General features: G+C 42.3%; 1 protein-coding gene across 1 annotated transcript in view; it reads left to right on the forward strand.

The window, feature by feature from the left end:
- LAS1L (LAS1 like ribosome biogenesis factor) overlaps positions 1-26995 on the forward strand; it is a 109292-nt gene that overhangs the window by 34582 nt on the left and 47715 nt on the right. Inside the window, exons 3-5 of the mRNA XM_082263603.1 lie at positions 14021-14090; positions 24233-24314; positions 25624-25782. Of these exons, the coding sequence (XP_082119729.1) occupies positions 14021-14090; positions 24233-24314; positions 25624-25782 (311 nt within the window). The remainder of the gene's footprint in view (positions 1-14020; positions 14091-24232; positions 24315-25623; positions 25783-26995) is intronic.

Consider the following 26995-nt stretch of genomic DNA (forward strand, 5'->3'; position numbering starts at 1 on the left):
ATTACTTTGCTACAATGTAAAGTAGTGAGTGTACAGCCTGTATAACAGTGTAAATTTGCTGTTCCCTCCAAATAACTCACAGCTATTTAATATCTAAACTGCTGGAAACAAGTGAGTACACCCCTAAGCGAAAAATGTCCAAATTGGGCCCAATTAGCCATTTTCCCTCCCTGGTGTCATGTGACTCATTAGTCTTACAAGGTCTCATGTGTGAATGGGGAGCAGGTGTGTTAAATTTGGTGTGATAACTTTCATACTGGCCACTGGAAGTTCAACATGGCACCTCATGGCAAAGAATTCTCTGAGGATCTGAAAAAAGAATTGTTGCTCTACATGAAGATGGCCTAGGCTAAAAGAAGATTGCCAAGACCCTGAAACTGAGCTGCAGCATGGTGGACAAGACCATACAGTGGTTTAACAAGACGGGTTCCACTCAGAACAGGCTTCGCCATGGTCGACCAAAACAGTTGAGTGCATGTGCTCGGCGTCATATCCAGAGGTTGTCTTTGGGAAATAAAAGTATGAGTGCTGCCAGCATTGTTGCAGAGGTTGAAGGGGTGGGGGTTCAGCCTGTCGGTGCTCAGCCCATACGTCGCACACTTCATCAAATTGGTCTGCATGGCTGTCGTCCCAGAAGAAAGCCCTTTCTAACTATGATGCACAAGAAAGCCTTCAAACAGTTTGCTGAACACCAGCAGACGAAGTATATAGATCACTGGCACAATGTCCTTTGGTCTGATGAGACTGAGATGAACTTATTTGGTTCAGATGGTGTCAAGCATGTGTGGCAGCAACCAGATGAGAAGTACAAAGACAAGTGTGTCTTGCCTACAGTCAAGCATGGTGATGGGAGTGTCCATGGTCTGGGGCTGCATGAGTGCTGCCAGCACTGAGGAGCTACAGTTCATTGAGGGAGCTATGAATGCCAACATGTACTGTGACATGCTGAAGCAGACACGATCCCCCTCCCTTCAAAGACTGGGCCACAGGGCAGTATTCCAACCTAACGACCCCAAACACACCCCCAAGACGACCACTGCCTTGCTAACGAAGCTAAGCATAAAGGTGATGGTCTGGCCAAGCAGGTCTCCAGACCTAAACCCTATTAAGCATCTGTGGGGCATCCTCAAATGGAAGGTGGGGGAGCGTAAGGTCTCGAACATCCACCAGCTCCGTGATGTTGTCATGGAGGAGTGGAAGAGTACTTCAGTGGCAACCTGTGAAGCTCTGGTGAACTCCATGCCCAAGAGGGTTAAGGCAGTGCTGGAAAATAATGGTGGCCACACAAAATATTGACACTTGGGGTGCAATTTGGACATATTCACTTAGGGGTGTACTCCCTTTTTGTTGCCAGCGGTTTAGACATTAATGGCTATGTTGAGTTATTTTGAGGGGATAGCAAATTTACCCTGTTGTACAAGCTGTACACTCACTATTTTACATTGTAGCAAAGTGTCATTTCTTCAGTGTTGTGATCTAATAATATATTTACAAAAAGGTGAGGTGTGTGTGTGTGTGTGTGTGTGTGTGTGTATATATATATATATATATATATATATATGTATATGTATATGTATGTATGTATGTATATGTAGCACCCTACAGGTATGTCTGCTGAGAGGGGAGTCTCCCCACTGGCTCTGTGAGAGGCTTCTCATAGGGCAGTGGAGGAAAACCAATCAGGGACATATTCAGGCTTGTAACTACCCTAGAAGGCAGATTCTGCCGGAGAGGATTCTGGGAGAGGATATAAGTTTGAGGGAAGTGCGTGACTCAGTGTCTTTGGCGGGAGCAGAGTCCCAGGAGGGAGAGAACGGCTGTCTCTCCTCCTGTCTGAGGAAGCAGATGCCTCAGGGTGCTGCCTTAGAATCCAGAGAGTGCTGAGTTGAGTTGAGGGGATCTGATGTGCCGAGAACCAGCAGAGAGCGAGAGGGGTCCAGTCCCAGGAAAGCCTACACAGGTCGTGAGGACTGAGGATTGCCCCTGGGGGTCTGCCTGAAATGTCAGAGGGGACCACTGCGGAGAAGGTTCTAGGATCCAGACATCAGCTAGCTGTAAAGGGGGTACCTAGTCAGGGGACCCTGAAGGATTAAAGGGGCACCTGCAGTTTGGCCCTGAAGAGTCAGTGTACAGTGCATCAGTTGAGAGTTGCAGCCATACAGGAATTCACAACAAGCTACCTCAAGCCAGTGCAAGGCTGGAGGGAGTAGTCAGTGACTTTGCAGTGTCAGAAGTTCAGTCCTGGATCTCCTGGACTTAGTCGAGGTTCCAGCGCTTCTTTCAGGTTACAGTGTGTTCTAAGCATCTGTGTGCGTTGGCTGGTGTCAAGACAGCGTTAACTTACATTTTTCTGAGAGAGTCCCAAAGTTGTATCTAGTTGAGCCTAATGAGTATCCCACTCATTCCCTTCTCCCATCCCCTTAAATCCAACAACCCAGGGTGGCAGCTCACATGGGCTGTAGAGGTATCTGGTAACAATGGCAGACCCACATCAGGCCCAATGCCTGGATAACCAGATAGATATTTACCATTAAAAAGTTTAGGGTCACTTAGAAATGTCCTTATTTTTGAAAGAAAAGCACTGTTTTCAATGAAGATAACAAAATTACCCAGAAATACAGTCTAGACATTGTGAATGTAGTAAATGACTATTCTAGCCGGAAACAGCTCATTTTTTTTTTTTTTTTTAAATGGAATATCTACATAGGTGTACAGAGGCCCATTTCCAGCAACCATCACTCCTGTGTTCTAATGGTATACTGTGTTAGCTAATCGTGTTAAAAGGCTAATTGATGATTACAATACCCTTGTGCAATTATGTTAGCACAGCTGAAAACTGTTGTGCTGGTTAGAGAAGCTTTAAAACTAGCCAGCCTTTGAGCTAGTTGAGTATCTGGAGCATCAGCATTTGTGGGTTCGATTTTATACTCTCAAAATGACCAGAAAAAGAGAACTTTCTTCTGAAACTAGACAGTCTATTTTTGTTCTGAGAAATGAAGGCGATTTCATGCGAAAAATTGTCAAGACACTGAAGATTTCCTACAATGATGTGTACTACTACCTCCAGAGAACAGCACAAAAGGGCTCTATCCAGAATAGAAAGAGAAGTTGGAGGCCCGGTGCACAACTAAGAGAACAAATACATTCGTCTCTAGTTTGAGAAGTAGATGCCTCACGGGTCCTCAACGGGCAGCTTCATTAAATGGTACCTGCAAAACGCCAGTCTCAACGTCCACAGTGAAGAGGCGAATGTAGGATGCTGGCCTTCTAGGCAGAGTGGTAAAGAAAAAGCCATATCTGAGACTGGCCAATAAAAGGAAAAGATTAGGATGGGCAAAAGAACAGACCTTGGACAGAGGAAGATTGGAAAAAAGTGTTATGGCCAGATGAATCTAAGTTTGAGGTGTTTTGGATCACACAGAAAAACATTTGTGAGACGCAGAACAAGTGAACAGATGCTGGAGGAGTGCCTGACGCCATCTGTCAAGCATGGTGGAGGTAATGTGATGGTCTGGGGCTGCTTTGGTGCTGGTAAAGTGGGAGATTTGTACAAGGCAAAAGGGATTTTGAATAAGGAAGGCTATTACTCCATTTTGCAATGCCATGCCCTGTGGACAGCGCTTGATTGGAGCCAATTTCCTCCAACAGGACCAAGGACCCCAAGCACACCTCCATACTATGCAAAAACTATTTGCGGGAGAAGCAGTCAGCTGGTATTCTGTCTGTAATGGAGTGGCCAGCGCAGTCACCAGATCTCAACCCTATTGAGCTGTTGTGGGAGCAGCTTGACCGTATGGTACATAAGTGCCCATCAAGCCAATCCAACTTGTGGGAGGTGCTTCAAGAAGCGTGGTATGAAATTTCTTCAGATTACCTCAACAAATTGACAGCTGGAATACTAAAAGTCTGCAAGGCTGTAATTGCTGCAAATAGAGAATTATTTGGTGAAAGCAAAGTTTGAAGGACAAAACTATTATTTCAAATAAAAATCATTATTTCTAACCTTGTCAATGTCTTGACTATATTCTCTATTCATTTTCCAACTCCTTTTTGTTGAATAAAAGTGCGTTTTCATGGAAACCTGAGATTGTCAGGGTGGCCCCAAACGTATATATAATATACAGTGGGTACGGAAAGTATTCAGACCCCCTTAAATTTTTCACTCTTTGTTATATTGCAGCCATTTGCTAAAATCATTTAAGTTCATTCTTCTTCCTCCATGAATGTACACATAGCACCCCATACTGACAGAAAAACACAGAATTGTTGACATTGTTGCAGATTTATTAAAAAAGAAAAACTGAAATATCACATGGTCCTAAGTATTCAGACCTGTATATGAGATGTATTCCCTGCAAATCACCTCCAATCACAAGCCGTGATGGGGGAATAAATGGATAGTGTGGTATTGCTTTTCAAAGTTTTATTGTACACACCAAAAACAATATTGCACACTCAACGGTCAAATCCGTAAACTCCAAAAGTGATAAAAGCAGGTGTCATACACTTCCACATCTTCAAAAACAATATCCAGCAAAGTGAAATAGAAAAAAACCGTGCTCAATCCAAAAAAATGGCAGACAAACAGGACAGGATCGTCATACACGTGTGCTGGAGAGTGGAGAGCGGTAGTTCCGGCTTGCGTTCCACTCAACAACGTATGACGTCACGGCGTGCGTTCAATCTAACGCGTTTCGTCAATGGTTCAGACGTCTTCAGAGGTGGAGTCACACGTCTAGCTCAACCCTTATATGCCGGAGCTGCCGCTCTGCACTGCGCACGACTCCGCCCAGTTAATTACTCTGTCGGAAACAGGAAATAACTCCCGTGTCCCCGCAATAACATTGTGCTATGTAAACCAAGAAAATCATAAAATATCTTTGTGCTATTTCAAAATGTATTTGTTAAACCGGCTGTCATTTTCCCCTAGATTAATAGCGCTTGGCATTCATAGTGTATGTGTACTATTTTATTTATTATTTCTCAATAATACTTTTATTAATAATAAAAATTATTTATAAAAATTATTTTTTAAACTTTATTTGTAAACCTAAAATAACATTATGACCAATCTTTATGAGGTTTTGTGGCATATAATTACCTTTTTATAATTTATATATGTATAGAGTTTTTAAAACTTTATTTTATTTAAAAGAATTATAATTTATTAAATCAATACTTTTACTAATATATTATGTGGATATATTTAAACATTGTAATCTATTATATATTATATATTATGTAAAATACGTAGATCCAGAAAAAATATATATAAATATGATTAAAAAACATATTAATTATATTTAAAATATTATTATAAAGATTTTTAAAATTTAACAAAAATTAAGCGGAAATTTAAATATTAAGATAATCTATGGATTTGATATAAAACAGTTAATATCCATGTCAACGTTCATACCATTGGGTTGCAAGGTGGAAAGTTCATAAATCCACCGAGATTCATTTTGGGAGACAGCAATTCGCATGTTACTGCCCCTCCAGTTCTACTCAATCTTGTCAATGCCCAAAATAGTAAGAAAGGATGGGTCCCTATTATGTACCAGTCTAAAATGTAGGGAAAGGCTGTGCTTTTTAAATCCTTTCTTAATGTTGGCGATGTGTTTGCCCATACGCACCCTAAGTTCTCTTGTGGTGCGACCAACGTATTGAAGCCCACATGGGCAAGTGAGGAGGTAAGTGACATGGGTACTACGGCATGTGATTAATTTCTTTTATATTATATTTCTTTTTAGTCACATTTGATTGAAATTCAAGTACTTGTCGTTTTCGGGTTTTCACAGTTCTGCATGATTTGCACCTTCCGCATGAATAAAATCCTTTGTAATCTAAAAAAGTTAAGTTTCTTAGGGGGATCCGGAACATTTTTCACCAGTTTGTCTCTGAGGTTAGGTCCTCTTCGATAAACAAACTTCGGGCGAGTTGGAATAACCCCCCTCAACTTTTCATCTCTCAAAAGAAGGTGCCAATGCTTTTTTATGATGTCTTCCACTTCCTTATATCTTACGTTGTATTGTGTGATGAAGTTCAAAGAGTAATCCGAATTTTCTTTTTTCTTATCTTTTAGAAGTGTTTCTCTGTTCATACCTTTTACATCTTCTCTAACTCTTTCCAATATATTTCTTTTGTATCCTTTTTCTTGGAACCTATCCAGTATCCTATTCGATTGGGTAATGTAATCCTGTTCATTGCTGCAATTCCTCCTTAGGCGCATCAGTTGTCCCTTAGGGATTCCTTTTATCCAGTAAGGGTGGTGTCCACTATGAGTAGGGATATATCCATTCCTATCTGTTGCTTTAAAGTGCGCCTTAGTGCAGAGTCCATTTTCTCCTTTAAATATGGTAAGGTCCAGGTAGTGTATTTCATTTTTATCCCATGTTCCACTGAATTTTATTTTGTAACGGTTGATGTTCAAATCTTCTATATATTGCCTCAGAGTTTCTTCCGATCCTTTCCAAACGATGATCACATCATCTATATACCTTCGGTACATTACCAGTTCATCTCGTTTTTTACCCCAGATTTCTTCTTTTTCCCACTTACTTAGAAAAAGATTGGCTACACTCGGTGCGTAGCGGGCGCCCATAGCAACTCCTTTGTGTTGGCGATAGTATTCTCCCTGGTGCCAGAAATAATTTCTCTTCATTGTCATCTTTAGAAGTTTCAAAATGAATTCTTTTTGTTCCGATTCCAACTCTAATTGGTCTTCTATGGCCCATTTTATGGCTGATAGGGCATCCTCTTGTTCAATGTTCGTGTATAACGATTCCACATCTACTGTGGCTAAGATGATGTCTTCGTTCTCCCATGTGTGTGAATCGATAAGATTGATAAGATGTTTGCTATCTCTGAGGTGTGATGGATATTTTGTAACCAGAGGTTTCAGATAAGTATCGAAGTACTCTCCTATGCGTGAGAAAAGGGAGTCTATCCCGCTGATTATGGGCCTGCCTGGCGGTTTTTCAGGATTCTTGTGGACCTTAGGGAGTTGATAAATGACAGGCGTCCGAGGGGCTTCGGGAAGTAGATACCGGTATTCTTTGTTGGTAAGTATTCCCTTTTTGTGTGCCCTCTTCAGGTATTTTTTACATTTCTTTCTATATATATTTAAAGGATTACTCGTGAGTTTTGTGTAGGTTTCTTCATCATGCACTAATTTATTAAGTTCTTCATAGTAGTCCTCTTTTCTTAGGATTACTATGCCCCCACCTTTGTCCGCGGGGCGAATGACAACATTTTTCCTTTGTTCCAATTCACGTATACTCATATTAACGTTTTCTTTAGGTTCATGCCACTTTTTTTATTCATCGATTTTCAAATCTTGCTCCACCATTGATTTAAAAGTATCCACAAAATGGTTGTTAGCACATTTTGGGTTAAACGTTGATTTATTCTTTAATCCGCTATTCACATATTTGTTATCATTGGTTAAAATTTTAAAATCAGGTTTATTTAAAAAATGTTTCTTTATATTTTTCAGGTAAATTTCTGAATATTCACAAAAACTTTAAAAGGATCTAGAAGTTGGTCAGGGGCATACTTAAGACCCATATCTAGTACTTGTAGTTCTTTTTCTGAGAATTCAACCCCGCTTAGGTTGAAAATTCCCAGGCCTATTGGGCCCTTTTTCTTTTTGCCCCTGCCCCCTCTACATCCTCTGCGTCTCTTCCCCCCTCTTGGTCTTTCCGAGGTGGGGGGTGTTGGTTGGGTGGATTCTGGTAGTAAGGTTGGTACCCTTGTTGGGGCGGTGGGGGTTGGGGTTAGTACACATACACTATGAATGCCAAGCGCTATTAATCTAGGGGAAAATGAGAGCCGGTTTAACAAATACATTTTGAAATAGCACAAAGATATTTTGTTATGATTTTCTTGGTTTACATAGCACAATGTTATTGCGGGGACACGGGAGTTATTTCCTGTTTCCGCCAGAGTAATTAACTGGGCGGAGTCATGCGCTGTGCAGAGCGGCAGCTCCGGCATATAAGGGTTGAGCTAGACGTGTGACTCCACCTCTGAAGACGTCTGAACCAATGACGAAACGCGTTAGATTGAACGCACGCCGTGACGTCATACGTTGTTGAGTGGAACGCAAGCCGGAACTACCGCTCTCCACTCTCCAGCACACGTGTATGACGATCCTGTCCTGTTTGTCTGCCATTTCTTTGGATTGAGCATGGTTTTTTTCTATTTCACTTTGCTGGATATTGTTTTTGAAGATGTGGAAGTGTATGACACCTGCTTTTATCACTTTTGGAGTTTACGGATTTGACCGTTGAGTGTGCAATATTGTTTTTGGTGTGTACAATAAAACTTTGAAAAGCAATACCACACTATCCATTTATTCCCCCATCACGGCTTGTGATTGGAGGTGATTTGCAGGGAATACATCTCATAATTTGGCCCGTTGTTGGAGGAGACTCATCCCATGGTGGAGTAATAACCGAACGGCCTGTCCATACCCAGGGAGAGGGAACCCGAACCTGGAAAGGATTTTCTATTGAAGCAAGTTAGGTTCTAATGTCATAAGACACATATAGAACCCACAACATCTGGTGAGTGGGCAATTTATTTATTTATCACGGGAAAGGAAGCACCAGTTAAGGAAGAAGCACCAGCACTTTAGTACACAATTATTGGATTTGGACTTTATTAATTTTATGGTTTATTATTAATGTTGATTGACTTATCACCACACATTGGATGGATTATTATTTTTAAGTTATTTTTGAAGTGATTTATTTTCATGTTTATTATTTATATCCACTGTGAATTTTTAGCACATATTGTAAGTTTATTATTGTAACTTGGGATTTTTCACTCAAGAATTCACTGTCTTCTAATACAACCACAGAAGCAGCCCACCTGGATCAGTACAACCTCAGTAGAACCTTGGGAGCAATAACCAAACCCAAGCTATGGGGACGGCCGTTCCTTTGGGCACTGGATCCTGCATGGGCACTCACTTTGGCACTTGGTACAATGCGTGTAGTTCGCCTCAGGGTGGTATAGAGGTCCTAGGCTGTGGTCCATCCCTATGGAACCCAGACCCTGAAAACTTCTGCTCAGTGAAGCCTGCACCCCATATAGGAATCGGTGATGTGGACTGTTAGACAGGGTCACGCTGTATCTCTATCCATTTAATGTAGTCCCACAGCAAGCATGAGACAGAATATCTCCATTATTTGAACTTAAATGTTAAAACGTTCAGAAAAATGGAAATATTCTTGGCATATATTCACTTATACAGTTCAACCTCTTCCCTACTGGCGCATTATAAAATGACACCGGCAGGAATGCTCTGTCCCTCCGGGCGGGTGTCCTATGAAGTCTGCCCGTTCTCGCCGCTCTTCCGCGCCCCTCGGGACACAACCCATCCCCGATCAGTGTAAAGAGCCAATAAAAAAAAAAATTGCTCTTTTTACCATGTGACCAGCTGTGTCCAATCACAGCCGGCCACATGCACTGTCCATGAAATTGTCCAATGAAATTGGCTCTTAACCACATGACCGGTCCTGTCCAATCCCAGCTGGTCACAGAATGTCAACAAACCCGGTGACTAGCTGTTTACCGGGCTCTCCTCCTCGCACATCGATCCTGTATGAGGAGTAGATTGCGGTAGCTAGTTACCGATCATACAGTGCACAGTAAACGCACCTGTCATCGGCGTACCCGAGTCCCTCTCTGTAGCCCATCAGAGTACCTGAGTACCTATCTGCAGCTCATGCCTGCTAGATTGTGTTGGGGTGTTTGCTTTCCAAAATGGGGTAATTTTTGTGGGCGTTTCCACGTGAAATTTTATGCTCCTAGAACGCCTGAAGGTGCTACTTGGATTTTGGGCCTCTGTATGTGGCCAGGCTGTGTAAAAGTCTCACACATGGGGTATTACCATACTTTGGGAGTAGTAGCAGAATGTATTTTGGGGTGTCATATTTGCAATGTACATTATGTGTTAGAAATATCTTTATAAATTGACAACTTTTATGTAATAAAAAAAAAAAAAATTAATTTTCTTGCCACATTTTCCAAAAACTTGTGGAAAAAAGACATGTTCAAGAGTCTCATTATGCCTCATAGAATATACGTTGGGGTGTTTGCTTTCCAAAATGGGGTAATTTTGTGGGTAACTCCACTGTCCTGGTGCTCCAGGGCCTTCAAAAATGTGATGGGTCGTTAGGAAATCTATGTGTAATTTATGCTCTGAAGGTGCTCCTTGCATGTTGGGCCTCTGTATGTGGCCAAGACTGTGTAAAATTCTTACACATGTGGTATCGCCATACTCAGGAGTAGCAGAGTGTATTTTGGGGTATAATTGCAAGTATTCATATACTGTGTGTGAGAAATCACTTATGACAATTTTTGTGTAAAAAAAAAAAAAAAAAAAAGAAAAAAGTCTTAATTTTTTTTTTTTCCCCCTAAGAATTGTGGGAAAAAATTAAAACTTTAAAAAACTCACCATGCCTCTTAATAAATACCTTGGACTATCTACTTTTCCAAAAAGGGGTAATTTGGGGGGTATTTGTACCGTCCTGACATTTCAGGGCCTCAAGAAATGAGACAGGCTGTCGGTACATCAGGTGTGATCAATTTTCAGTGATTGGCACCATAGCTTATAGACTCTAACTTTCACACAGACTAAATAATATCCACTAATTTGGGTTACTTTTACCAAAGATATGTAGCAGTATAAACTTTGGCCCAAAATTATGAAGAAAAAAAAAATACTTATTTGCAAATTTTTATAATAGAAACTTAAACAACAATTCTTGGCTCTTTTTTCACTTCTATCGCAAAAAATAAACCCAGTGGTGATTAAATACCACCAAAAGAAAGCTCTATTTGTGTGGAAAAAAAAAATGATAGAAAATGTGATTGGGTACAGCATTGCATGACTGAGTAATTGTCAAGTCAAGACATTGACGAGGTTAGAAATAATGGTTTTTATTTGAAATAATTTGTCCTTCAAACTTTGCTTTCATCAAAGCATTCTCCATTTTGTAGCAATTACAGCCTTGCAGACATTTGGCATTCCAGCTGTCAATTTGTTGAGGTAATCTGAAGAAATTTCACTTCATGCTTCCTGAAGCACCTCCCACAAGTTGGATTGGCTTAATGGGAACTTCTTACGTACCATACGGTCAAGCTGCTCCCACAACAGCTCAATAGAGTTGAGATCTGGTGACTGCGCTGACCACGCCATTACAGGCAGAATCCCAGCTGACTGCTTCTTCACTAAATAGTTCTTGCATAGTTGGTGTGCTTTGGGTCATTGTCCTGTTGTAGGAGGTAATTGGCTCCAATCAAGCACTGTCCACAGGGTGTGGCATGGCATTGCAAAATGGAGTGATAGCCTTCCTTATTCTAAATCCCTTTTACCTTGTACAAATCTCCCACTTTACCAGCACCAAAGCAGCCCCAGACTATCACATTACCTCTACCATGCTTGACGGATGGCGTTCAAGCACTCACAAATGTTGTTCTGTGTGATCCAAACACCTCAAACTTGGATTCGTCTGCCCCTCAGTGCTTTAAGTGGGCAGGTATGCACTGGTACTCAGTACCGCCTCTTCCAAATATGGCTCTTAAGCATACCACCACCTCTCCGTGCGCCTTAGCGTGCCAGTACGCTCTTTTTGGACATCTGCGCCCTCAATTGCCCCCCCCCCCTAGAATATTTCCCACTCCAGAGTCAGACCAGTCCCCACCAGTGAGAGTCCCCCCTGCTCTGGAGTCCCAGGCCAGGGGGGGTGCTCTGTGGGGACTCTGATGTTGATGGCGACAAAATTTATAGGCTATAATAAAGTACCGGCACCTCTTTTGGGCCACTTAAAGCTCTGCTGCCCATAACACTTTTTTCCAATCTTCCTCTGTCCAATGTCTGATCTTTTGCCCATCCTAATCTCTTCCTTTTTTTCTTGGCCAGTCTCAGATGATGCTTCCCCTTTTTTTTTTTTTTTCTTTTGGACACTCTGCCTAGAAGGCCAGCATCCCGGAGTTGCCTCTTCACTGTGGACGTTGAGACTGGCGTTTTGCGGGTACCATTTATTGAAGCTGCCAGTTAAGGACCCGGTGAGGCATCTATTTCTCAAACTAGAGATTCTACTGTACTTGTCCTCTTGCTTAGTTGTGCACCGTGGCCTCCCACTTCTCTTTCTATTCTGGATAGAGCCCGTTTGTGCTGTTCTCTGAAGGGAGTAGTACACACCATTGTAGGAAATCTTCAGTTTCTTGACAATTTCTTGCATGGAATAGCCTTTATTTCTCAGAACAAGAATAGACTGTCGAGTTGAGAAGAAAGTTCTCTTTTTCTGGCCATTTTGAGAATATAATCGAACCCACAAATGCTGATGCTCCAGATACTCAACTAGCTCAACGGAAGGCCAGTTTTAAAGCTTCTCTAATCAGCACAACAGTTTTAAGCTTTGCTAACATAATTGCACAAGGGTTTTGTAATCCTCAATTTTTAACATGATTAGCTAACACAATGTACCATTACACAGGAGTGATGGTTGCTGGAAAATGGCCTCTGTTCACCTATGTAGATATTCCATTAAAAATCAGCCGTTTCCAGCTAGAATAGTCATTTATCACTTTATCTATGTGTCTAGACTGTATTTCTGAATAATTTAATGGTCTCCATTTAAAAAAAAAAAGTTTTTTTTTTTTTTTTTTAAACTAAGGACATTTCTAAGTGACCCCAAACATTTTAACCGTAGTGTACATAGCGTTCGCTGGACCTCTAGTAGGGGCGCGCGCACCGATTTGGCAGCAGTGGGAGAAAATCAGCGGGTCTGGCAGACCAGATTGCCGCCGGGCACCCACGATCGCTCCCCGTAGAGACAGAACGGTGGTCTGCCATTGTTCTGTCAGTAATAAACACAGGCATCCTGTGTTCCTCTTATTTAGGGACACAGGTCTCTGTGTTCATTCAGCAAGCCAATCCCCCCCCCCCACTCAGTTAGAAAGCACCCCCTAGGGTCTGGTGTTGTCCCCTTCCCTGCCAGTGTCAGTACAGTAACAGTGCATATTTTTAGCACTGATTACTGTAGTAATGTCACTGGTCCCCCCAAAAGTGTTAAAATATCGCAGTCCTGCTAATAATTGCTTATCGCCACCATTACTAGTAAAAAGAAAATAAATGAAAATGACCTAAAATCTTTCCCCTAGTTTGTAGACATAACTTTTTGCGGAAACCACATCAATCAGACTTTTAAAAATCAAAAATGTATAGCAGAATACATTTTGTGCCTAAAATAAATTTTAAAAAATGTGATATTTTTTTTTTTTTTTTTTTGGGAATGGTATATAGCCGAACGTAATAAAAAAAGTGTGTGTGTGTATAGATAGATAGATAGATAAATGGAAAAAAAAAGGCATCAATTTTTTTGGGTACAGCGTCGCACGGCCACGCAATTGTCAGTTAAAGTAACACAGTGCTGCAAAATATTGCCTGGTCATTAGGGGGTAAAAACTTCCGGTCCAGAAGTGGTTAAAGGGTAGTCCCTGCACTACTTTGGTCCAACTTTGATGCCACATGAGGTCCATAGATCTCAAGATTAGTCAGGCATTGCTTCAAGTCACGCTACTTTCATAGAAGTGTGAAATGGGCTTAATAGGGATCTTGTTTTATCTGTGCTTACTAATGTTGCAAATGTGTTCTTATTAGCCTCGGTTCACACTAGGGCGACCTGTGAGGTGACCTGTTCGCCTCACAGGTCGCCTCCCATAGGGAAGCTGCGGACCCGTTCTAATAGGAGCGACACAAGTCGCTCCGACCTAGAAAAAGGGTCCGGAGCTTCTTTGGGGCAACCAGGAGGCGACCGCCATAGACTTCAATGTTATGAAGTCCGTGGCGGCCGCTCAGAGGTCGGGGCGCGCTGCTCACACCGCAATCTCGGAGGTCGCCCCTGCAAGTAGCGTCGCTCATATGTGAACCGGCGCTAAACCAAAAAAAAATATTTATATTGTGATTTTTGGATTTATTTATTTATTTTCTGTTTTACAGGTTTGTAAATATTATCACAGAAAATAAACAGAAGACAATAATTATTCCTTTAAGACGCCTAGCTAATGAGGTAAGGTGGTTTTTACAATCAATGAGTAAAATATTAATCGTATGTTTGTAAATTGCATTATACTGTAGAGGCCAAAAATATTTTACATTGTAAATCACATGATAAAAACTTTATAGCAAAGTGTAATTAACCCCCAGTGTCCAAAAGAACACAAAGAACACAAACATTCAAAACACAAAAAACATCAATAACACTCAGCAGTGCTATGGTGTCACTAGACGCATAAAATTTTTCCCCAGGTGGGGTCTGTGCAAGGATTAGGGCAGGTTCACACTGCGTACAGTGTATCACACAGAATTATGTCCATACATTAGCATATTGGACCCTGCATAAAGTCTCTCAATATATCACAATGGTGTTGATGATCATGGAATTCGCAGCCTGTTCCCACATCGCAAACGCACATCTGGCAGTTCACACTGCCATATGCGATACGCAGGGGGTGTCAATGAAATGTTAAGGACACCCCCAGTTTGATCGCATATCGCAGTGCGATCTGACAGTTCCCACAGGATCGGATCGCACAAGTGTGAACCACTGTGCGATCCGATCCTGATGCGGCTGGAAAAAAAGGGTCATGTGCGTGTTTGGTGCGAATTCAGCCATACAAAGTGTGTGGCTGAATTCGCATCCGCACCTCCGTTCGCATGTAATGAAGGAGCAGTGCGCTCCGAATTACATGCGTTTGCCGCACTCACAGTAATGTGAACTGGCCCTTAACAATCCACAATAGGTTTCAACATGTATAAGTTAAAGGGTAAACTCCATGCATCGACTCCAATTATTTTTTTTTTTTTCTCTTTTTCTGTCTTGTATGATGGCTCTGCGTTGGTGAACCCCATTGGGTCATAATGATATGTTGGGACATTGATTAAAGTAAATCAGAGACCATCACTCAGATTAATAGAGCCTTTGTGAGTCTGTCCAGCATTGTCCTAATACATTTTTGTCAATAACCAGTATGTAAATACTTTTATTCAGTATGGTATCTGCAATAGTACTGTCTTGTAAACCAATAATAGTCTACATCTGTAGCATTTTTTAATGGTATTTATAATTTTATTATTTTATCCTTATTCGAAGAGGGGCTGATTTTGTCACTTTTTTTAGATCAGCTTGAGCTGCTGTGTAGTATGGCGCTATAGGCATGTGATTTTTAAGTTCACCTGTAGATGTCAGCCTTGAGTGAAGCTGGGATCTTTTGTAAACTTCTCACAATTCATACTTATGGATTCGAGGCATGCAATTTTACTTTTTTTTTTTTTTTTTTTTAGAATTATTGAAACCTATTTGTGGATTGTTTAAAACTTATTCCAAGAACATTGATGATGAAAGGTGTTCGGGGGCTCGTTGTATGCATGCAAGATTATCACAAACATTCACTGCAGCTCTTTCAGAGGTTGAAGGGTTAAATGCAGATTGGGTTGTTTGATAACCCATATACAAGCTCAGACCGTCCTGCATGCCCTCGCCCTCGGTAGAAGTTGTGAGGACAAAATGCATCAGGGCGTGAGCATGCGGTCTCCTTGGTTACCCAGACGCTAAGCCCGATCTCCTGGAACTCGCCACCAGCAGCCGCGCGAAGCAGACACAGAGAGAGGCTCAGTGATGGGGATCCATAGATTTATTATCATTGCCTGTTATTTGATTCTAAATGTAAGCAGATAACTGTAGGGGGAGGGAGACATTTGTGTGTGTCATTTTATCAATAAAATTGTCAAAACAATATTACACTATTGGCCCCCCCCCCCCCCCGCTTTTCTTTCATCTAACTAATGTTCATTATACACCTATGAGAAATCTCTGAGAGCGGATGGAGGTTTATTTCAAATCCATGTGAGGGTTATCTGGCTCGTGAGGTGCTGGTGTGGATTGGTGCAAAAGGAGAGGCATTGGAGAGGAGAGAAGTGAATTTGTGTGTATATAGTATAGAAGGTGCTGTTTCCCAATACTATCTGTTGAGTGGCCATTCCCTAGGGGGGTGCACAAGCGGTGTGGTGGAGGATTTGTGACCTATTGGAATACTATTTCACGCACCGGAAAATTTGAACAAACCTAAAGCCGCTATAAATAACAAGATTGTGATATATTAAGAGACTTTATGCAGGGTCCAATATGCTAATGTATGGACATAATTCTGTGTGATACACTGTACGCACTGTGCACCTGCCCTAATTCTTTCACAGACCCCACCGGGGGAGGAATTTTATGCGTCTAGTGACGCGATAGCACTGCTGAGTGTTATTGATACTTGTGTGTTCTTTTGGACACTGGGGGTTAATTACACTTTGCTATATGTTTGTGTGTTTGCAGCAGCTGCTTTTTACCATTCAAATCATTAATTTTATTATGTGCTAATTGTTCTGAGCGTTGGGTGAGTGTTTGTTTATTAATTAGCAACCACTTTTTCATACATGATAAAATTTGCAGCAGGAATTTACTTTTATGTATCACAAATAAATAAATGAATACCTTTTTAAAAATACAGCATTTGACAAATTGCAGATAGACTGAATCTTCACAAACTGCATATTTTTTATTTAATTTTTGCATGTTTTGTGCGACCGCATGGGGCAGCCTATTCATTTGAATGCAACAAGCCTACTGGCCCCAAACAAACTAGAAAGTGAGTTTGAACCTCCAAAAAGTATCCTGCAACCAAAGGTAGCCTCCTGAGTGGTTCGAACTGCCATTTCGCAAAAACTTTGTAAAAGGTACATACCAATGCCTTTGGGCAGGGGCAATTGGCCCACGGGGCCGCTTCAATGTCCCCATAAATAGGCCGCACTACTTCTGCCAGTACTTCCACTTTGAAAGAAGCATTTTGCTTTGAAACAAGTTCTCTTTAGTGAGAGAAGGTTCCTGGCCCCCTTTTGGCTTCCTTCCTTGTTGCCAAGACAATTACTTGCATCACTTTCTGCTCCCAGCCTGACTGCTGACATGACTTTCAGCATCCTGGACACACACAGGGCACCCATCTCTTTGATGGATTTCCTGCCACTGCTTCTACAAGCTGTGTTTTCTCTTTCCCTTGCTCATCTATGGCCCTTTGCCCAGGACACAGCTGTAGCGATGGGTATGTATACTGACATTTTTCAGCCTCCATCCTACCAGGAGTTGTAGGACCAATTGTGCGGTTTTGACTTGGGTGGAACCAGGAACTTTCTGAACTTGACAGTAGCATCTTCTGAGGTTTGAAGAAAATCGCCATGCAAGTTCACTGCAGTTCACTAAAGAAGTAGAAAGCCAAACTGGGGTAATCGTTTCCCATGGCACAATACAGCATACACTGCAGAAGAATAGCATGCATAGGTGTTGTCCACAAAGAAATCCTCTCCTAAAGCCCATGTGAAAAAAAGCCTTCCTAGAATTTTGCCAGAGCCCATGCTGAAAGACTACTGGGACTTTTTGGAACTGATTGCTTCATACCTGTATGGTGTCGCAAATGTGAGGAGTACAAAGAAAAATGCAAGGTTCCTACAGTGAAACATGGAGTTGGCAGTGTCCTTCTGTGTGGCTGCATCTCATTGATGGTATCATGAATTCACAGATGTACTGCTGTATATTCAAAGAGAAGATGCTACCATCACTTCGTGCCTTTGGTCTTCGTGCACTTTTAAAACATGAGAATGATCCAAAGCGCACATCTCAGGCTACTGTTGCATTTCTGAAGAACTGGGTGAAAGTGATTCAGTGGCCAAGTATGTCTCCTGATCTAAACCCATTTAAATACCTCTAGAATTCTGAAGAGACAAGTTGAGCATCACTCCATCCAGCATCCAGGCTCTAATAGAGGTCGTTCTTGAAGAATGGAAAAATATAGTTGTTTAAATATGTCACCAACTTGTTCATTCCATGATTATTTTATTATACAGGAATTATATAGCACCAACAATTTGCGCAGTGCTTAACAAAATGAAGGCAGACATTTCAGTTACAATACAATTTGGTACAAAAGAAATCCAAGGGCCCTGCTTATTAGAGCTTACAATTTAACAGGGAGTGTCAATCGATACAAAAGGTATTAGCTGTGGGGGATGAGCTGATGAAGAAAGTGTATTAGTCAGAAGCCGGATAGGCTTCTTTTAAAGAGAAGGGTTTTCAGGGATCGTCTAAAGATGGATATATTGGAACTCCCTACCCCAATATGTCTGTCTCCTAAAGAATGGGAGAAGCTCTGGCGAAATCCTGGAGGCGAGCAGGGGAGGAGGTGACAAGGTAACTAGAGAACAGGGGATCTTGGGAGGTCTGAAGAGAGCGGCTTGGTTGATATTTTGAGATCAGGTAAGTGATGTTGCTGGGCCCTGAGGTCGATGGCGTAAACTATTGTTTAGTACTTTGAATTTTATTCAAGTGGAAGCCAATGGAGGGATTGGCAGAGATGGGTGGAGGACACAATGGTTGGTAGGGTGGATGAGTCTTGCAGCAGCATTCATTATGGACTGAAGGGGGGATAGTCTATGCAGAGGTAATCCAATAAGGAGGTAGTTGCAGTAGTCGAGGCGAGAGGCAACCATGGAGTGAATTAGAAGCTTGGTGGTGTCGTTGGTTAAAAAGTAGCGTATTCTTGAGACGTTGCAGAGGTTAAGGCGGCATGATTTGGACAGGGATTGAATGTGGGGCCTGAAAGAACAGTGCAGAGTCCAGGATTACCCCTAACACCCTGGCATGTATAGAAGGACCTTTGATCTTGACAGAATACAGGGCAAGGGACGCGTGGAGGAGGAAATATTAGCTGGGTTTTAGATTTGTTTGTTTGAGGAAGTGGTGGGACATCCAGGCTGCTATGTCAGTTAGTAAATCAGTTATGTGGGAGGAGACTGATGGGGTGAGCTGAGGGGTAGAGCGATTCGATTTGGGTGTCGTCAGCATAGAAATGGTAGTGAAAGCCATGGGAGGCTATTAGCTGTCCCAGGGAGGAGGTGTAGATCTAGCATAGGGGTCCAATGACAAATCTTTGGGGGAGCCCAACAGTAAGAGGAGTAAGAGGCACTGAAGGTGCGGTGAGATGGGTAAGATTCGAACCAACGGAGAGCGTAGTCATGAAAACCAAGAACATTTTTAGTTTCTCAACGTTTTCTGACAGTCGCAGCCCAGTCCAATCAACCTTCACTATTGGGTAACGGCAACCTCCACAGGAGTAGCTAGGCAGTGAAAAAGTTAATACAACAAGACTTTTACACTTGACACACCCCTAGGGGCTGTCCCCCCCCCCCCCCCCCATACATTACCCTGCTCGCCTCATCCCATGCTCTGTTTTTTGCTGCCTAGCTTTAGGAGTAGATCCAGGTTACCCAGCTGAGACCTATGTCTCAATTGTTTACATTTTTATCTTCGCAGGTCTGGTAAGTCCAAGACAGGTCAGTCCGGCGAGTGCCTGGGGCAGTTATCGGCGGCCCAGTCCTCCTTCGCCTGCAGGGATGCCCTCACCCATTGTAGGGGTGGGGGGGACGTCTGCAATACTTTCAGGTACCATGGTTGTCCAAGAAGTGATTGTGCCAGTCCCTCAGCAGAACAGATTCCACAGGTTTTTGTCCAACCTGTACACGGTGCCCCGTAAAAAGGGCAAGGTGCGTCCGATTCTGGACCTCAAGTCCCTGAACCGATTTGTGCGTTTTCAGAAGTTCAGGATGAAGTCCATCCAATCGGTGGTGGCATCCTTGAGTCCAGGAGCCTTCATGGCCTCCGTCAACCTGAAGGATGCATATCTGCACATCCCTATCTTTGAAGGTCATCAGCGGTATCTCAGCTTCGCAGTAGAAGAGGAGCACTTTCAGTTTGTGGCCTTACCCTTCGGTCTTGCTTCGGCTCCCAGGGCGTTCAGAGGTTTTGGCTCCAGTATTGGCATTGCTGCGCATGAAAGGGAATGCAGTCATCGGCTACCTGGACGATCTCCTATTGAGGGCGAACTCAAGTGTATCTCTGACGAGCGATCTGACGGTTACGGTTCAGACACTCCAGGAGTTCGGTTGGACCATGAACTTTCAGAAGTCAACACTGACCCCGTCAGTTCGTCTCACTTATTTGGGGATAGTCCTGGACTCAGTGCAAGCGAAGGTTTTTCTCCCAGAAGAGAAGCTTCGGACCCTACGCAGTGAGATCAGGGCCCTGGGTCTGATGGTCTCGGCCTTCGAGGCCGTGCCGTTAGCCCGGTTCCACACTAGAACCCTGCAAGCAGAGATTCTAGCCAGATGGAACAAGCAGACTGTCTCTAGACAAGAGGATATCCCTAAACCACCTCACGAGGGTGGACCTGATGTGGTGGCTCCTGTCTCCCACCTTGACACAGGGTAAATTTTTTTCTGCCTCTGTTTGTGGACGGTGCTCACCACGGATGCCAGCCTGTCGGGCTGGGGGGTGTCCTGGGCACGCTTTGTGCCCAGGGGACTTGGCCGGCGGAGGAATCATCCTTGCCTATAAATGTATTGGAGCTCAGAGCAATCAAACTATGCCTTTTTCATTGGACGACCCGGCTACATGCAATGGAGCCGTCCTCTGCTCCATTGCTGAGGACGGCTCTTAGGTTGTTTGCTCTTAGGTTGTTAAGATTGGTGGGGTGTGAGATTGGTGGGGTGTAGTGAGGCCTTCTTTGCTATGAGAGTGACTAGTCCATGTTTCTTTCTCGTACATCATGGGACACAGAGCAGCCATATTCATTACTATCTGGGTTATACGCCCCCTATAGGTGAATTGACAGTGGCAACCAACAAGATAGGAAGTCCCCCTCCTATATAACCCTTCTCATACAGGAAGTACCTTTCGGTTTTTTTCGCCAGTGTCTTAGAGGGGATAGTCACGTTTGGAGAAGCGCTCCAGATTTTTTCTTTTTTGAAGAAAAAAGATTTTGTTTATAATCCCGGTTAAGATCTCTGGATCTTTCTTACCCTGGATTGGTAATCGCATCCATCCGAAAGTGGAAGACAAAAAGGATGGTAACTGAGCCTCGGTAAAGGAAAAAGGAGGCATTGCCTGTAATGCGACCTTCTTTGGCGCTGGACCCTGGGATCCGGACCCTTGTTAAGACCAACCTCAAAGGCGTTTTGGCAGGGTGCAAGTGACAGGACCTGCCATGATGGGTGAAGATTGGATTCTTGTTATAGACAGAATGCTGCAGCGGGAATAAGTTAATTTTAAATTATGTTGCAATGTTACCTTCTGATTTAAAAGGTACAATGTTTCATGTCTCCACTAAGGGCAGTTTATGTATTTTCTGTGACAAGCATAACTTGGATGCCTTACAGTCTGCTCTTAAAACCTGATGCTTGGTGTGCAGGAACAGGTACCGACAGGTTCTGTTAGCTGATGCATCCCGCCTGTGCATTTGCTCCCCTCTGTTGCTCTAGGTCAGAAGCATGGGAAAGTCAGAAGCAGGTGATCTGCCTTTATGTACACGGGGAGCTGGAAAGGGGTGTGACCGTGGGGCGGCACAGTGGTGTAGTGGTTAGCACTTTCACCTAGCAGCAAGAGGGTCACTGGTTTGAATCCCAACCACGACACTACCTGCCTGGAGTTTGCATGTTCTCCCTGTGCCTGCGTGGGTTTCCTCCGGGTACTCCGGTTTCCTCCCACACTCCAAAGACATGCTGGTAGGTTAATTGGATCCTGTATAAAAAAATTGTCCCTACTGTGTATGCATGTGAGTTAGGGACCTTAGATTGTAAGCTCCTTGAGGGCAGGGACTGATGTGAATGTACAATGTATATGTAAAGCGCTGCGTAAATTGACAGCGCTATACAAGTACCTGAAAATAATAAAAAAAATAATAATGGCACGCCGCACATGCACGGTAAGTATCACAAACGGCACGGCATTTGAGGAGTGTTCCCAGCGGTGCAAGCTTCTGTCAGAAGCTGGAGGGGACACAGAGCAGAGCAGCGGCATCTGGGTGCATGAGTCACTGTGGGTTCATGCTTACAGGCACTAACAGATTCTGCTACTTTCGGGATAACTGTGCTGTGTGTGATGAGCTTTTCAGCTTGGCAGCACTTTAGAGTACATTAAAGAAAAAAATCAGCGCAAAAATCCTCTTATAATTTTAGTGCCCTAAAAAATTATATAACCCAGTGAATTATGCTAAAAATATTACTATTAAATCCTCATATCTCTAATATACAAAAATATTGTTTAAAAACATTTGTGCAAAAAAAGGTGTAAACCATCAATGATTTCATATATGTGACAAACTAGCAACAATTCATACAAGTGAAAAATTCAATCGACAAAGTTCATAATTGTTAAATTAGTGGTTAAAATAATCCCAAGAAAAGTCCAATAAAGTGCAAAGAAATATCTGTATCAGCAAATCTTCTACCAAAGGTGTGCGCCAAGAAACACCCTGTGTGATTCTTCCACCAATCACCCCAGTTTTTCTCGATCGTTCATTAACGGACGCAGTTCTCTCTGATTCATATCAGTAGGGTAATACTGCCCCCTACAGGAGAAGGACACTAGGCAGGAAAAAGTTCTGGCTACGCCTATGGGCAGTCCCGGAGGGTACACCCTCTCTCTTCCTGCATAGGATGTCAGTTTTGTATCAAAGCAGTGTCAGAAAGCAACACCAACCCAACTCAAAATAGAGGGGCAGGTACTGCGTCCGTCAATGAACTTAAGAGAAAAGGATTTTACGTTAAGTCAAAATTCCAGTTCTCTATCGTTCATTGACGGACGCAGTTCTTTCTGATTCATATCAGTAGGGACATCCCAAAGCAGTGCCATAAAATGAAGGGTGGGAACAGCAGAAAAGAACAAGTCCCCAAGGCCAAACACAGCCAACCAGGCAAAATAGGACTCATCAAAACAAAAGATGAGGCCCACCTGAAAACAAACACCCTCAAGGAAGGCCAAAAGTCCTCCAAACATCAGCCAGCAAAAAACCTTGCGGCCGAAAAGTGGCATCTGCAGATGCCAGCACATCCACCTCATTTTTTTTCTTTTACCCTGTTGCTGCATTTGCAGTTAATTAGCAGCAATCATACCTCTGAGTAGTTTAATAACAAACAGCCACAGTTTATTCTGGCGCCAGATCAAAAACCTTCACATTGAGTACACTAAAGTTAGTACCTCAAGTTTTTTTTTTTCTTGCATAAAGTAATGTTTACATTCCCCCCCCCCCCCCCCGTAAGAGGAGTGTTTGGGGGGGGGGGGCCCAGCAGCAAGGGACACGTGTGCCGCCATCAGGATTTGAAGATCCTAGCCGTGCTTCCTCTGGGTTTACTTCCCCTGAGAGGCTGGAGTCGACTGGCCAATCTGAGCCATTACAGTTGTCAGGGATAGTACCCACATCTAGTGCTTCTGTCTCAGCCTATGTCACTAAGGATGATTTGGCATCGTCTTTAGCCGGCCTTGAGGGTAAAATTGCTGCCATGATTGCTTCAGCATCAAAAGGAGGGAGGAAACGTGATAGATTCCCCCCGTTCAAGATTGGGCAGAGGATGTGGAAGTTATCCCTTCCTTACTCCCCACAGAACCAACTATTAACTACTACTGACTGATTAAATCTGCCCAGTGTGGTCCAAAACCAGTCCTTTGTTACAAGCAACTGAAGATAAAAGGTGCCCTGTAGTTAGTTTGGTACCAAATAGCTGGAGGAAGTCAGATCCGCATGGAAACAAACGTGGGATGCATTGCATGAGGGTTGTAAACGGTCTTCTTGTCTACCTGAAAAAGGCACTTGAGGCCCCTCACCCCCAACATCCTCTCCTCTCTGCTGTTAACACATTAACAATTTATGTAAAACAGCACTTTATTTACATACATTTCCTAATATGTAGAGGCTCCCTTACCTTACAAAGGCTCCTCTGTAAAGTGGGGTCTCATCTCTATATTTGAGAGTCTAGAAGTTGGAGCATATAGCAGTGGATACATTTAGGGCACATATGCTTGAAGGGAGCCCATTCCCTCTTTTAAAGGGGTAGGAACTCATTAGAAGTCCAGCAGGAGCACAGTGGCAGCTGAAGGCATTCAATGTGTCCCTACGCCAAATCCCAGGTTTTTTTTTTTTGAAAAATGTCTTTATTAAAAATTTATTTACCGTAATTGAAAAAAATGTTGGCTTAAAGGTAACATTTTTTTAATGCTGTGTATCCCTGGTTCTGTTGTAGCTATATTGTCTGACAATGTATTTTTTTTTTTTTTTCTTTCAGTTGAATATTCCTGAGTGGGTGGTAAACCTTCGGCACAGTGCCACTCACGGAAAGATGCCCAAATTAACCATGTGTCGGAAAGGTGAGCATGGTATTTGATTAGGTGGCTGGTTTATTGGAAGCCATGACAATGGTTGTTCTTAAAGGCCTCATGCACACCGAATGAAAAAAAAAAAGAAAAAGGCTGCTGTTAGAAGTGTCCTTTTGTGTTTTGTAGTTTTATTACTCTAAACTCTGTTCTAGATTAGCCTGTGGTCATTCACATCATGCATTTTAGGTCTGTATTTTAAAGCTTGGTTCACATATTGGCATCCCGATTCGCGGCAAATCACTGGACGTCCGTGCGATTCCAATGGCAACCCAAACACGGCGTGATTTTTGCTGCGGTGGTCACCCAACAAAGCGTGCAAACAATCGGACGCCTGTCGCCCAAAAAGAAGCTCTTGTACTAAGAGCAGTAGAATGCATTTACAAACAAAGCTATACACAACGTACATGCTCCACAGAAGCATTTTCTGCCATGTTCTGGCAGAAAAAAATGCCAGAATCTATGGAACATAATTTCATATGGCCATGGGAATGGGGCCTAAGTTACAGTTTAGTAATACTCCGTATAACTTCTTAGGAATGGATAGAACTATGTCAATATTCTGCTTTTTGTAGACCTAAATGCAAGGTCCTGCTTAATTGTTACCTCTACATTATTACACTCAAGAATTACATCCAAATATAATGTCCTGAGCACTGGCTCCAAATACTTGTATAGTTAACAAATGTTGACTCTAGTTTTTTGGTACAGACAATCTATAATTCCAGTTTATGTAGGGTATGGTTTGTGGTAGACACAGGTGTGAGTGTTAAAATCCTAAGTTTAAAAAAAAGACTTCCAATTTCCCAAAGCATGTTTTTGAGTGAAAAGTTATGCTTACAAGATATCATCACTATTCTCTGCTTAAATGGCACCCAAAACTGCTATACACACTGGGTAAGTGCACCACATCTATCCACAGTGATTTAAATTTGAACCATTGAATTAACCATTCCAGTTCATATTCTTGGATTTTAGTGTTTCATTGGCGCTGTTCTAAACTTCAGATGTGAATAAAGATTATATTATTTTAGATTATTTTATTTTAAGCAACCTGGCCATTATTTATGAATGTACTGCTGTATAGGATAAAGTATTTTGTAATGGGAGGCTTTTTTTTTTTCAAAACAGTTCTGTTTATTTGAGCATACTGGACACAGGAAAACATAATGAAATAACCAACCACAACATAAAGCTAGCTCAAATGTTGTTAAAGTAAAAGCAGGATTTTTATTTATGGTGGAAATTAATAATTTATATATAGTCCACTTTTTGTTTCACTGAATGTCCTGTTTTGACTTAGGCTGGGACTTTGTTATGGAATGGCTAAGGCGTGAGTATTGGTCTCGCCAATTGGGTAACTCCTCAAACTGCCAGTGGGTATCTGAAGATGTGGATTCAGAAGACATGGCGGATGTGCTTCCCTCACGTTCAGTAAAAGAACAAAAAGAAACCATTAATGGTTAGTAAGTTCCTGGCAATTAGTGTTCTGCTTATATTGTTTGTTTTTTCTATCTTCAAATAGAAGGGCAAAAACTTGGTTTTCAAAAAGCTAGTTGACTCCTTTTTTAGATCTAGTTTACTAATATACCTTGTGTATGGCCAGTGAGTGGTTCTTCTACTTTCTTCTCGAAAGAGCAGAAGCTGGCCTAGCAGTAAGCAAAGTACACGCCGTGACACTTTCAGTTTTTTTGAAAACACAGCTTAGAGAAAACGTTTTGATCAAGCAATTCTTCAAGTCCATTTCAAGGAAATGATCGACCGAGAGCATTAAGGTGGCCCCGTGGGACCTTTCCCTGGTTCTCGGGGCTCTAACTCGAGCACCTTTTTCAAGCCACTTTCGGAAACTTCATTGAAAAACCTGACAATCAAATCCGACTTCCTAGTCGCTGTTGTGTCAGCTAGACGAGTTAGCGAACTTCAGGTCCTCTATAAAGGAACCTTTCTTCGGTCTTCCTAGACAAACTAGTCCTTAGAAAAGTCCCACTGTTTCTCCCCAAAGTTGCCTCAGCATTCCATCGGTCACAAGAGGTCATCTTACTGTCCTTCTGCCAAAACCCATCCAACCAAGTAGAGCCACTAAACATATTATGCCCTTGTTGTGTGTTCTTGTGTTCTACATGTTGCATATCTTTTGGCATGCTATGGCTCTATAGATGTGGTTTGTGTCCCTCCTTTTTTAAAAATGTGTGTGTGTGTGTGTGTGTGTATGTGTGTATATATATATATATATATATATATATATATATATATATATATATATATATATATATATATATATATAATACACACACACACACACACACACACACACACATATAACACATATAACACGTATATATAATATATATATTATACTTTTGTGCCTACAAAGTCCATGTGTTTTTTGATCCAGTTTAGATATTAGGATGTGGCACTTCTATACAGACCCTATGCACCCAGTGAACCACTTCTGGTAGTGCATTTTCCTATTTACGTCTTCAGTGTTGTCACATGAAAAGATATATAATAAATATTTACAAAAATGTGAGGGGTGTACTCACTTTTGTGAGATACTGTAAATTCAAGTTTGTGTCCCGAATTCCACTAAATTACAGACTGTGCAGTCCTTCCGTCCGTACGTCCTTCCTTCCTTCCTTCCTGTCTGATTTTTGAGTAGTTTCCATAATTATTCC

This window comes from Pelophylax lessonae (genome assembly GCF_965119305.1).
Source record: "Pelophylax lessonae genome assembly, chromosome: 7".
NCBI lineage: Eukaryota > Metazoa > Chordata > Amphibia > Anura > Ranidae > Pelophylax > Pelophylax lessonae.